The 14193-nt window shown below is 32.3% G+C and overlaps 3 protein-coding genes across 3 annotated transcripts; 1 reads left to right on the top strand and 2 right to left on the bottom strand.

Moving 5' to 3' along the window:
- The first annotated feature begins 971 nt into the window (after positions 1–971).
- Positions 972–4519, top strand: LOC107629366 (Rhodanese/Cell cycle control phosphatase superfamily protein). Its single transcript, XM_016332146.3, has 10 exons — positions 972–1307; positions 1418–1510; positions 1766–1873; positions 2211–2307; positions 2439–2478; positions 2799–2873; positions 3087–3174; positions 3288–3355; positions 3924–3996; positions 4087–4519. The coding sequence occupies exons 1-10, from the start codon at positions 1161–1163 to the stop codon at positions 4168–4170; spliced, it is 873 nt and encodes a 290-aa protein (XP_016187632.2). The 5' UTR covers positions 972–1160; the 3' UTR covers positions 4171–4519.
- A 171-nt stretch (positions 4520–4690) lies between these two features.
- LOC107629367 (histone acetyltransferase of the MYST family 1) lies at positions 4691–9123 on the bottom strand. The gene is made up of 9 exons (XM_016332147.3): positions 8776–9123; positions 7842–7930; positions 7619–7681; positions 6863–7072; positions 6146–6214; positions 5805–5966; positions 5443–5536; positions 5209–5351; positions 4691–5134 (listed from the first exon to the last, which is right to left on the bottom strand). The coding sequence occupies exons 1-9, from the start codon at positions 9077–9079 to the stop codon at positions 4931–4933; spliced, it is 1338 nt and encodes a 445-aa protein (XP_016187633.1). The 5' UTR covers positions 9080–9123; the 3' UTR covers positions 4691–4930.
- Positions 9124–10027: 904 nt separating this feature from the next.
- Positions 10028–12744, bottom strand: LOC107629368 (cytochrome P450 71AP13). The gene is made up of 3 exons (XM_016332148.3): positions 12023–12744; positions 11161–11574; positions 10028–10833 (listed from the first exon to the last, which is right to left on the bottom strand). The coding sequence occupies exons 1-3, from the start codon at positions 12554–12556 to the stop codon at positions 10222–10224; spliced, it is 1560 nt and encodes a 519-aa protein (XP_016187634.1). The 5' UTR covers positions 12557–12744; the 3' UTR covers positions 10028–10221.
- Between the last annotated feature and the right edge of the window lie 1449 nt (positions 12745–14193).

Genomic DNA, 14193 nt, shown 5'->3' with positions numbered 1-14193 from the left:
TTAATTTTAAAACAAAGATAGTATACAAATAGATTTGGTTGGATTAGAATCTAATAATTTGTTAACATTTAAATTTAAATAACCTTGTTGTATTTTTATTAATTTTATATTAATTATTTAAACGTTTTTTCGCTAATGTATAATATAACAATTTATCTAATCTTATCGATGTTCATATTCAAGTTTCAACTAGTATTTTATTCCAAAATTACTCATATTTAAAGCAAATGAGTAATAGCTCAAATGACATAAACTTTTCATACTCATTTAAGAGGTTGCGGGTTTGAGTCTTCATAATTTTGGTAAAAAAAAAAAAACAAACGATTTTTATCAACTATGGATGAAGAAAGCAAATTACTATTGAGATTATAGTTTTTATTTAAAATTTGTACTAAAAAGAGGACCGACAAATTACGACAAAAAAAATACTAAATTTCAACACATAAATTTAAGTTTTTTATAAAAAAAATTATAGTCAAAGAATGTTAAAAAATATATGGTTTTAAATGATACAAAATTATAAATTGGTGTCTTTTTTTTAATAATTTTTATTTAAATATAATTTTAAATAATATAATCCAAACAACATTCATTTTACTATAATTTATCTTAATACAAAATTATCACATATAAATCACGTTAATATTAACTCATTTTTTATTATAATTTAATAAATATTAAAATAATATTTTGTGAAAACCAAAATAAAATTGAACTAAAATTGATAGTTAAAACTGAAAGTATATGCTCTCAACTCTCAAGAATGTCCTTTTCCAAAATGAACATAATAAATTAGATATTTTACCAATATTTTTTATATATTACTTATGTGTATATAGTATATACTTTTGTATTTTTTTATATTAAAACTAAATGATAGAAAGTAAAAAAAATAAGTTTTATTTCCAAAGTGATATAAATATAATTTCTATTGATATTTACATATTTAGTTTTTTTTTTTTAATAAAAATGAGAATTTTCTTTGTTAATTGAGCATGAACAATAAAGTGAAGAACAGAAGAAGTGAAGATAGAAAGGACAAAATAGAGTAGGGGATGATAAGAACCTCAACTTTTCTTCTTCTTCTTCTTCTTCTTCTTCTTCATTGATTCATTCATTTCTGAAGAACTTTGCAGTTTTCAGTGTTAATAATAATAATAATGGGAGCTGTTTCTCTTCCCATAAACATTGTTAGCCTTACAAATTCCAATTCCAACTTCACTTCTCTCTCTTCAACTTCTCACTATGCTTCTCTCTCTTCCTTACAACTCACTCCTTCTCTCACTGCCACCACAACACTCTCTTTGGTATTATTCATTCTTAATCTCCCTCTTTTCTTATTCAAGTTTTGTTTTTTAATTGATGGGTTTGTGGATTTTTCCTTGTTTATGTATGATGTGCCCTTTTTTGTTTGCAGAAGAGTGTTGTTAGAGTTCAAGCTGATAGTGAGGACTATGAATTGAAGCAAATGAGGGACATGGCTGCTGCTAGAAAGAGACGGGAAGCTCTGGTAATAATAATAATTTTATTCAATTTTATGCTTGTAACTATAATTCATAGAGTTGAATTTTCAGTTGTAAATTGTGTTTGTTGTTTGTAATTATCTCAAAGGCCTGAACTTGTGTAGTATTATGATAAAGGTTTTGTTTTTGAAAGGTGCCTTCTTGTCTATGATTGGTTTCTTCTTGAATTTAGAGTTTAGATCATGATGCTGATCATATTGGATCTCTCATTTTGATTTAAGTTAACCCTTTTTCTTTTGTAGATAAGAGATGGAAAGGTTAAAGTTCTTACCCCAAGGGAAGCTGGTTATGCAGTTCAGCTTTCGAACAAGCCCTTTCTTGATGTTCGACCGTCGAACGAGCACAACAAGGTTTCTCTTTTGATGTATTACTTGTTCCTTATGTTTGTCTATATTAGCAAATATATTGAACATGTTGGTTAGCCATTTACTTGAAGTAGGAGTTTAGGAGGTCAAAAGAAAAATAATTCGACTGCGTAAACATGGTGCCGTATGTGTCAAGACATGATGATTATTATTATCATGATGGTCATTGACATTGGTAGCTGTCATTTGTTAAAAAGCATAATTTGCACATCTTTATTCAGTTCTTTTTGCGAATACGTAATCTAAAACTTAGTGTTCATTCTTATGGTCTTTTCCTTATCATTATAATGTTCATTGTCTTTTCCTTTTGCATAATTTTTAGGCATGGGTGAGAGGTTCAACCTGGATTCCGATATTTGATGTTGACAAAAGACTAGATGCTGGAAGCATTCCAAGAAAAGTCACGAATTTCGTTATGGGTATTGAAATGAAAGATCCATGCTGGCTCTTCCATTATTAATTTTTCATTCTAGACTTTCAGAAGTTATGCAGCAATTTTCAACATTTCGGCACAAATCTACTGCATTTGAATTGATGTTGTGTTAAACAGGAGGTTGGTGGAGTGGCTTGCCTACACTGTCTTATGATAGGTATCATGAACCATCATTACTTTTTTTGTATAAATTACACTGAACTCCTCTAAGGTCATGTGAGGTCACATTCGGCACCTTACTGTTATGTTTATACTTTATAGGGAAGGTCAATGTCATATTTTACAAAAATTTCAAGTTATTGAGTTCGGTATCATTCAAAACCTTAGATGAGGTTAGTGTATGGTTTTACAAATCAAGGCCATGTATGTAATATCGACTAGTACGAAGCAAAGACAGTACAATTTCCCCTTTACTTTCATAATTCATGATCTGTGTACAAGAATTTCCGCATTCATTCTTTTCCCTTTTTCCAACAGCCAGTTCTTAGCCAAAGTCGAGGAGAAGTTCCCGAAAGATACAGAATTGATAGTTGCATGCCAGAAGGGACTGAGGTGAGCTTTTGTACGCATAATCGAGTTGTTAGCAGGCTAAATTGCTATTCGTTATTTGTACTAATTTTCCATTCCCTTGCAACACATTCAGTACTAATTTTCTAGCTGTTGCACCAGTTGAATTAGTTTGCATGCATAAAAGAAAATTCTCAGATCATTTCACTGTTGCCGAACACAGTCCTTGAGTAGTTCTGAACCTTATTTTCTGCTCAGATCATTAGCTGCCTGTGAACTGTTGTACAACGCCGGCTATCAAAACCTGTTCTGGGTTCAAGGAGGATTAGAGGCTGCTGATGACGAGGCATGTTTTCCAATTTTACATTTTTTTTGGTATTCTATTGTACTTTGGAAATGAAAATTAGCTTATCTGACGAGTGTTATGCATTCTCGGCTCTCGTTATTACTGCGGAGCAGGATCTCATCGTAGAGGGTCCTATGCCTCTTAAGTTTGCCGGAATTGGTGGCGTTTCAGAATTCCTTGGGTGACTATCTAATCTCAACTATATCTCTCTTAGTGCATGTAATATGATGTGGTTTGCCTTGTCAATTTAAAGCTTTTTCAATTTTATAAAGTATGAATTATTGTATACTGTGTGCATTTTTTTTAATCAAAAGAAGTTCTTGCTATGCTTGACTTTTTTGCTTCTTTTAACAGTTATGAACTTATTAATTGGCTGGAAAAACATGCAAAACTTTTATTGTGGTAATTTTATTGTGATTTTCCTTTTTTAAGATGAAATCAAATAACATTTTGAAAATATTCAAATTGTCATTATAAGCATGTGAGTACATAAATTGCAAAGACAAAGAAGTTTGGAAGATTTCAGCATGAGATACAAATCTTAATAATGTCCTGTCTTTGCTTGTTGATAATACAAAACTGTGTAGCTAGATTTTATGGCTGCATTGCATGATAGAAAAATGATTGGAATATAAAAAGGGGATTTATATATAAAATTGAAACAACATAATCATTATGTGCACCATTTAAATATAGTTTCATTATATTACTACTGGAAATGCAAAATTTATGTTTTCATGATTATCCAGTTGGACTGATCAGCAAAGAGCGGCTGCAGCGAAGGAAGGTTGGGGTTATAGATTAGTGTTCTCGGCACGGCTGGTAATTTGCGAAATCTATATTTCTTTCTGTTAGTCGCAACTCTTGTTTTCTCAATCATGATGTTTTGTATGTTTGATCATTTCCTCACAGCTTGGAGTCTTTCTTGCGGTAGATGCGTTATATCTCGGTGCGCAGCAAATTGGTCGCTATATCCAGGATATCAGGAGTCATTAGGGTTACTATGGTTTGCTTGAACATGAAGTGACTAACCCTTTTTGTTAAACAGTGTTGCTAGTCATGGATGAGCATATAGAGGAAACAGTAGGCTAAGGAAACCAATTTTGTGTTCTGATGACCAACCATTGCAAGAGCCTTATAGCATATCTCTCTTTTAGTGGTTTTCAACTTTTCATAGATCGAGTTTTTCTCATCTTAATTCTAGTATTTTGGTGGCTTGTAAATGCAAGTTTGATTGGGAACTCCTTTTAGTTTTGGGTCTCTTATATGACAAAATGTTGTCATATTAATTTCAGAATCTAATTCAATATGTTATCTCTTAAATCGAGCACAAATTTGCAACAAATTAATCTTTAACTTGCACAAGATACCGTAAAAAAGAGAATACAATACATGCCTCTCAAACTGCACCAAAAGAGGCGATTTAGTACATTGCTCATAAGAAAAGGAAGAACTAAATCTAATTGTTACCAATTTCCATTTTTTTTAAAAATATTAAAGGTCGATTTCCAAGTATTCTCTTTTCCTTTTGTTGAAATTAAGCACAAATACATTGAGTCATGAATTTAAACAGGTAAGAATGATTCAGCTTATAACAATCAGTGTGTTCCTAAGCTCAGCTAAGATCTTTACAAGACCATGTATTTGTTATTTGTTAATACACAAAGGGGGTAGTGCTAAAACAACTAACCAACCTAACCTAAAATCTATATATACAAGTTCATCAAAGTTACATAAATAGTAGGTAGCTCTTGCCTCAACTTTGTTCCTTGTAAGGGGTCCAGATCAATTTGCTAACATCAACCTCAAGACCCCCTCTACCAGCAGCTTTAAGATGGCGATCAAGAACCTTAGGATCTGCACAAATAACATGCTGTCCTTTCCTGTATTGGATCAATTCTAGGCTCTGAAGAGTTGTCAATATATCTTCGGCTTTAATGGCAGTCATATCACTTAGCTCCTGCAGAAACACAACTTTCTTAGTAACAAGATAACACGCGTTCTATGAAATAAAATTATTATACAGATGCTTACCTTGATGGAAATGTTACCCTTGTGCTTTTTCAGAATGTCCAAGAGAACCCTGGTCCAATATCCTCTGTAGCTTAGCAGTCCAAGATCTGAAAGGGGTCTTTCTGGCGTGCCAACTTTGCCCTCCTTCTTGGAAAGTTCATATGCTGTTCAATATTTGAAATTAGAATGGATGAAATCTACAAAAATGTGTGTGTGCATCCGTGTGAGAAGGATAGAGGAGGAGAGAGAGCTTACAGAAGGCTATTAGAAATTTGCCATAACCTTTCCTTTGGTAAGGTGGAAGCGTGAGGATACATGCCAAATTGTAGGATTCCTCGGAATGTTTTTCCTTTATTATAAAAGGTAGTCAATATCAACACCGGTATCATTCATGTAAAGTAAATACGAAGAAATAAGTGCAACAAAACCACAAGGCATAAGTATGGAGGAGAAATAAGATATTTAAATTAAAACAATGTCCAATGTCAAGTTTCACCAATTACAAAGCATCACAGGCTTCTAAGAAGAGATGAAAGAATTGGGCTAGCAAATTAAAAAATATAAATACTGAAATATCTCATGCCAACCTGAAATGATTAGAGCCAAGTGTTATTTACCTTAGAGAAATAGCCAACCATGTGGCATCCTCGATCATCACATTCACACAAAACATAGAACAGAAATAGGTCTACATCATAATAGAGGGTCTTGTGATCAAGAAACAACTTTGCCAAATAACACAGATTCTGGCCATAAACCTTGTTCTTCTTCCCGTCAACCTGTTTAGACATAGAACAATAATTAAAAGTAATCACAATGTTGCAAGAAATAAAGAATTGAGTTTGGATATAAAAAATATCAATCATAGTGGCATAGGATAAAACTTACCATAGGAGGAGAAAAATGAATAGATGATGAACTTATATTAATAATAACAAAAACATTACCGTAAATATACCTCAAACATTGACAGGGTACCACTTCTGTATATTTCATCACCAGGGGGATGCTTAAGATCACATTTTCTCTGCACGAACAGGAACCGATGTTGTTACATGGGCTCAAAAAGGCATTTAAATAATTTGCATTGATTATATAAAACTGTCACCTTTCTTCTATTTTTTGGCTACTCAGAAGATAGAGAAAGAAATACCACAAGCGAATTTCACTAGCTATTTCATAGGATTTGATGATCATTTTTTCCCCCCACAAAAAATGGCATTTTAACCAAGGGGTCATTTCAAATATGTAGCTAGTAAATGAGAAGAATAGTACAAAGAAAATATGATAGATTCTTATCACAAAAGGTAAAATACACATGATTATACATATAAAATTATCGTATGTTGTATCATTATGCAATATATTTGCGAGGAAAAAACCACATATTAGAACTGCACATGGGGAAACAAATATCGCACATATCCACATTAGAACTGCACATGGGGAAACAAATATCGCACATAGGTATACAATTAACTTCTCCAACTGCAAAAAGAGCTAAAATAACACAAGTTACAAAAACACCATTTGTTGCAATCTACAAAATAGTAGAATAAACTGCAAGTAAACATATTAATCTTATGTACAGCGATCTTCCAACAAGAATATACACCAAAAATAGCCAAAACAAAGAGAAGTACGGGGAAAAAGGAACATTTCAAGCACCCCTTACCATATGCCTCTGAAGCTGTTCTTTCCGTTTCATGAAATTGAGGCAAAACTCACAAAAGTACAGCTTCAAACAGTCGTTGTATTCTGGTGGGAAGGGGGAGAAGTACCATGTCTCAATCTCATATCTTCCAAGTTCAATAGTAGCTATATTTTTCACTTTGGTAAATTCTTCGTGTTCTCGCAAACTGGCAGCATCAAGCTCCTCGTGGCCCTATGATGTATCAAGAGAAATGTAGAATATAAGGAACAAAGCTTCAGCTTCAAGCAGGATAGGAATTACAGCAAGAAGCAACCACCAGCTTCACGTTTCAACAGAATAATAATAAAATTACACGTTTTATGTCGCTTCAATTTCATTGAAAATAGTCATTAGCAGCAATAATTTCCAGCAAGATAACATTAATATTAAATTTTCCCTGACAATATCAGAACCGGAGTTACTGCTACTCAAATGTGTGTACTGTTTCCATAGCTAGTTGGCATCACATGTCTCTTATATGTCATTTAAAAGTAGAACTCAAATACTGACTGGAAGTTATTCAATCGGAACATTGTGTGTAGGTATCTGTGCCAGAGTAAAAAATTGTCATTTTATACGATTCTGTGTGTTTTCAGCTCAAGATGCTGGTTAGCAATGGCTGAAGTAGAAACTAAAAAGGTTTAGTCTAGCAGGTTTTACTTTGTCAGACGCGCGCGCGCGTGTGTGTGTATACTCAGCCTATTTCAACATTGTAAATGAAAAGTAACCATTCAATACCTCTACATGTGTCTCATCAATCTTCCTCTTCTGGTGGCGTGTCATCTTCAAGCCTGTTGCCCCCTGAGAAACCAAATGTGTAATTTTCAAAATGTTTAATCATAAAGCACCACTCATTGCATTAAAATCAAGATTAGCAGGAGCAAGTGACTACAGATATAAAATTAATTTTAGGCAACCACTGAAAGGCTGCCAAGAACTTTGAAGATGATATAATCATTACCTTCTCCTCCACTTTCTCATCAACAACAGCCTCTACTGACTCGAGATCAAGCTGCTCGAGCTTCACCCACTCATCAAGCCTTCTATTAACTGCCGAGAGAGAGAACCATAATCATAACTAAAAAGTAGAAAGACTAAAAGAAACAATAAAAACAAGAGACTAAGCGGTTGGCATCTGTGCTCACAATCACAAATTGCAAAAAATTTGACGTCAGCTGATAAACTAGAGGGAACTAAAAAAGTTCAGATACATAAACAGCAATACAAGGGAAACATGGTGACTTGTGAGTAATAAAAACACCAAATGCAAATTTATTTGAAAATATTGCCCTGTTAACTTTATAATACATGAAAGTGTCACTAATTAAGCCATTATATTACTCTTATTTTAACTTCTTTTTTCTTAATAAAACATCATATTACTCATTTTTCCAGGTGGAAAAGCATAGTAATCTATCTCTGTTTCTTCCTCTCCTCCTCAACCAACAACCACCTCATCCCCACAGAAACAAAAAAGAAAACAAAGAAGCTCAACAACTGTTGAAAGCATGATGATGATACATTAAATATCACATTTTCCAAACACCCCCAACAAATAACAAAGAAAAAGCCAAACCTTTTCCAACTAGGTAACCTCTGCTACATGGATAACACTGAAATTAAATCCATCCTATAACAAAATCTGTGGAATTCTAATACATCCGTCAATTGGTACCGATTCTTAACATTCAAAAATCGAAACCCTAAACCCTAATATTCCAGCTAAAAGTTCAATTAATCACAGTTAACTCCAACAAAAAGACGAAGTCAAGTTATTATCAAAGAGAATTGCACACTCCAACTACATTTCCACCTCACAATCAAAACCCTAACTCTTCCAAGATGAGCAATAGCAAGAATTAAAAGAAAAAGAAAGAGAAAGTGAAAGTAATTACACTCTGTGTAATGAACGTAATACTCGTAATCGTTGGGGTCACTGGAAGAAACCTTGCGGCGTTCGATGACCTTGACAGGGTGGTATTTGCCGTCCCTCCACCGGCACATAACCCTCGTCCCGACCTCCAGGGGAAGCACCGACGATCTCCGGCGCTTCGATGAGTCCGAATCCGGCGGCTTCTCCGACGTCATCTCCGGAGGAGGAACGCGTGCAGTGCCGTCCGTGGCCAGAGATTTGCCGTTTCCGGCGGGAGTGGCGGTGGAACCGTTTTCGGTAGTGGTTGGTGCTTCGAGCGAACCCATTGGATGATCTGTGATGTGGAGAATAATTTTGTCTGAATTTTTTTGCTTATATATACTTATCGTAAAACATTAAATAATTTTTTAATTTAAATAAAAACAAAAATATTTATCCACCATAAATCACACTTAAGAATTAAAAAAACCTAGAAAAGTGAATTTTATTTTTTTTAACATTTGGTGAATTTAATTTTATTTCATTATTATTAGTATAAATATTTTTTACATTATTTAATCATGTATATATTATGATATTATTTAAATAATTTGGATTAAAATCATGCCAATTCCAAAATAATAACCTTTGTTATTTTTTATATATTTAATTTGATTTAAACTAGACATTTTTTTGTTGCCCACATTATCCCCTAACCCGATATATATTCATATATATATATATATATATAATTTGATTTAAACTAGACATTTTTTTGTTGCCCACATTATCCCCTAATCCGATATATATTCATATATATATATATATATATATATATATATATATATGAGGAATGTTAGGGGGCAACAACTTTTGTATTTTCTAATTATCAATTGGTCATCAATAGTGTTTTTAATGGTGTGAGATTACATTCAATAGTAGAAAATTACTCATTTTTTTATGGTTAAATGCTGGCCACAAAACACAAAAATTACTGACCCCTAAACTTTATATATATATATATATATATATATATATATATATATATATATATATATATATATATATTGAATGCCTTCCAAGACATACAAAATCAATTTGAGCAAAACCAAAAATATCAACGCTTGAGATAATGGAAAATTCATTGAATTACAAGTTCATTCAATTCCAAACTATAATATTTACAAAAAATCACTTTCTATTTTATATTTCAATGTATGTCTTAATATAAATTTAATTTTAATATATTATTTTTTATATTAATTACGTGAATAATCATCTAAAATAACATATACGAATCAGTTATTCCAATTTAAATTCTTCTTACATATCATACTAATCCCATTAAGCTTTTTAGTTCTTACATAGTAACACTTCTTTTCTAATTGACTTTGCTACCTGACTAGGGAGTCATTGACTTACAAATCACCTTAAGAACTCCTTAACACTAACTAATTACTAATTAACATACTAATTAAACTCTTAAGTGTTATGGAAAATATGGCTTAGCAACAACATGAAGATTTTCTCTCCTATGCATGGAAATTCCAAAGACATCCGTGAGGTCCAAATCTTGAGCTTTAACACCATGAGGAAGCTCCCAATCAAAACTATGTAGCAGCCGAGCCAGACCAAGTTCAATAACTGCGGCCGCGAACGCAATCGCCGGACACCCTCGTCTCCCTGCTCCAAATGGAATCAACTCAAAATCATTCCCTTTATAATCAACATCACTCCCTAAGAACCTCTCTGGTTTAAACTCATTAGGATCTTCCCAACTCTCAGGATCCCTTCCTATAGCCCAAGCATTGACAAAGAATCTTGTTCTTGCCGGGATCTCGAATCCTTCTAGGACTATGTCTTCCATGGATTCTCTCGGGACTAAAACCGGCACCGGAGGGTGTAGCCGGAACACTTCTTTGATTATGGCTTTCATGTAGTGAAATTGGTGAAGATCACTCTCTAGGATAACTTTTCTTTCTCCCATGATGTCTCTTATTTCTTTTTGTGCCCTTTTCATAATTTGTGGGTTCATTACAAGTTCTGTCATTCCCCAATCAAGGGTAATGAATGTTGTATCAGTTCCTGCAGCAAACATGTCCTGCAATCATTGAAAGTAAAAATGTTATCACTTATTTCATCGGTTTTTGCTCTGTTTTATATGTTACTGTCATTTTTTGGTAAATTTTTAAATCAACATATCTTTTTTTGGTTGCCCACGGTATCCTCCAGCCTGACAGGCCAAGGATTAATCCGTCGCGGATCGGAGCTCCATTTAAGGGTCTGCCGCTGGCTAATAGGTTGCTGCATGCACAAGGCGGGATTCGAACCCCCGACACTTGCTTAAGCGGACGAGTGAGCTCGACCAACCCAAGATGGTTTTAAATCAATATATCTAAACATGATTATATAAGGCTTTATCACTAACCAAAATAATTGCTTTGATATTATCAGTGGTGAGAGGCATTTCATGTGAGCCATTCTTCTGAACTTCAAGCAAAACATCAACAAGGTCCTTTTCTTCATCCACCTTATTATTATTACATCCTTTATGTTCATCCAATATCTGATCAAAGAGCTGATCAAATCTTCTAGAAGTTTCTTTAAGCCTCGATTTCGCACCTGTTAAGCCATGTATGAACTCCAATGAAGGAAAGAAGTCACCAACACTGAACCCTCCAAGTAGTTCTTGGTACTCATCAAGCATCTTCTGGAATCCATGTCTTTGGTACTCTCCTTCTACCGAAAAATCTCTTCCAAATGCGACGCGACAGAGAATATCGTTTGCGTACAGTCCAAGCATCCTAGAAAGATTACAAGCTCTTGGATAAGTCTCTGCAACCTATGATGCACAGACACTCTAAAATTAGTAGGATCCTTAATATGTTGGAAACTCAGGTGCAGTCGACTTCAGGTGAAGTTGATAACTGAGAGCCGTAAGATGATTTGACTGATTTGATTAAATTTTCATCTAACGGCTGCTCTCAACTATCAACTTTACGTGAAATCGATTGTACCTGAGTTTTCAGATATATCTCTAATTTTTTAAAATAAATATTTATATTATATTAAAACTTCTAATGTTCAAAGAATTACTCAAAATTAGAAAATTAATTATTTTTTATTATAAATTATAAATCCTAAATTTCTCTCAAAAATTCTAAATTTTATTTTCAAAAAATAAAGATTAAAAAAAATAATTTTATATTAAAAAAATAACTAATATTAACTAATTAAAAGTTAATTCCATATTCTTATTCATGTGAAAATGATTCAAATACCTATCTTACCCTTTGAACTAAACGAGCAACTTCTTGTTCCCTAGCAGAACTATATGATTGTACCCTTTTGGAACTTAGAATCTCAAGTATGCAAATCTTTCTAATATGCCTCCAATAAGCACCATAGGGAGAGAACACAACATTAGTGCAATTGTAGAAAAGGTACTTAGCTGAATATAGTTGTGGACGGCTTGCAAGTGCAAGATCATGTGTTCTAAGCACTTCTTTTGCAACCTTAGATGATGAAACAACCACTGTTGGGACTTCACCTAGTTGAAGGTGAATTATTGGCCCATATTTTTGTGAAAGTGTTTGAAGAGAAATGTGGGGGTTTTTGCCTAGTTGGTGGAGGTTTCCAATTATGGGAAGTTTTGGTGGACTTGGAGGAAGATTTTTTATATTGTTTTTGGATTTTCTTTTTTTCTTGTTTCTTGAATTGTTTGTGAAGAGGAACTTTGTTAATAGAATGAGGAAAATTAGTGTGGAGATGAAGAAAAATGGTGTAGTAAGTCTTTCTTCCTTAAGCCATGTGAGAAGAGACATTTTGTAGAAACAAAGAGGGGAAGAAGAAGTGTGTTCTTTGTATGCAAAGTGCAAGAATGAGCTTAATTATGATCTTGAAGTTTGAGAATTATTAGGGTAAAAAAGTAAAAACAAAAAAAAATTAAAGTGATAATTAAAACAGTTAAAATTAATTTGATTTTTCTATTTTTAGAATTGTTGGCAAGAATGAGATGATAAGGGTGAAGGAAAAAAATAAGAAAAAAATATAATAAAACCGAAAACAGCTCCTGATAATTACTTCGAAAGATAACGAGACCCTTAATAAAAAAAGTCTCAACCCGACCATTAATAATTATCTCAAAAGGACAACAAAGTCTCTGTGTAAAAAAAAAAAGTTAATGTTATTTTTTCTGGCACAGTGACTAATCAATAAAAAAAAGATCAATGATCGGATTGAAATTTTTTTTTCTTGAAAGTCTCGTCGTCCTTTTGAAATAATTATCAGGGGTCGGATGGGATATTCACTTAAAAAAAACTAAAGTGATCACTAAAAAAAATTAAAATTAATTTGGAATTTTATTTATCTTTTTAATTGTTGGCAAAGCTTATTAGGGAATAATAAATATATATTAATAGCTTGAAATCTATTTATAAATAATTAAAAATAATATAAGTAGCATATGTTTATCACACACACCTAATATAAGACAATATAGTTAATGTTCATTACAAGGAGATAAATATATTTTAATAGATCAATAATTTACCATCTTTTCCCTCTTTGATTTGTTAATGAAGTACCTCAAATAAAGAATTTATACTAGTGGCTGTTACTCATTTGTCTTATTGAGAAAAACGTGAATGCCTTATCCCTTAATTTAACTACTGGGATTCACCAAAAACGGGACAACTATATTTTATTTTATAGAAGGGAAATCACATTTGAACTCTACAAAAATAGAAATGGTATCTATCACATATCTACACACTTGTTAACAGGTTGGGCCGGTTTTTTCAATTTTTAAGTTTTGATATTATTTAGTAAATTATTAAATTAAAATATTAAAATTATTATTAATATAAATTATTTTTTGTTATTTAGTCTTTAGTGAAATTAGTAACATGAATTGGTTTATTATATGTAAAGCAATTATTAAAAAAAAATTGACATGTGAAGAGAAAAATGATTCTAAGAATATTATTTTTCTTTTTTTTTTGGTGACTAAGAATATTATTATTTTTTTTTTTTCTTTGGTAAAATTATAGTAATTTACATATTTATTTATTGAAGGTTATTGCATTCCTCTTAGGAAAAAAAAATCTTTTATATTGGTTGTAATTAATGCAAGCAAAACACTTATTTTAGTTTTTACTTTTCTTCTTCTTTTCCATTTTTTTTCTAAAAGACAAATCACTATCATCATCACTCCAAATAGTTAAAATATTTAATTAACATAATCACAAAACTTCTAATTGCAAGAAACATGATTCAAAAACTTTAATTTCTAAATCAAAACAAGCAACAACTAGTACGTCAACTACTATCATTAGGTTTCTTCATCACTCTAGCTCTAGGCACTTAGTACTAATGACAAAAAGGATTAATAAGGACACAAAATAAAGAAAAAAACCATATAAAACAAACTAATTAAACATGATTCATCATGACCAAGTGA

Source organism: Arachis ipaensis, chromosome B3 (assembly GCF_059453495.1).
Source record: "Arachis ipaensis isolate K30076 ecotype BB chromosome B3, ASM5945349v1, whole genome shotgun sequence".
Taxonomy (NCBI): domain Eukaryota; kingdom Viridiplantae; phylum Streptophyta; class Magnoliopsida; order Fabales; family Fabaceae; genus Arachis; species Arachis ipaensis.
This window is presented reverse-complemented; position numbering and strand designations above follow the sequence as displayed.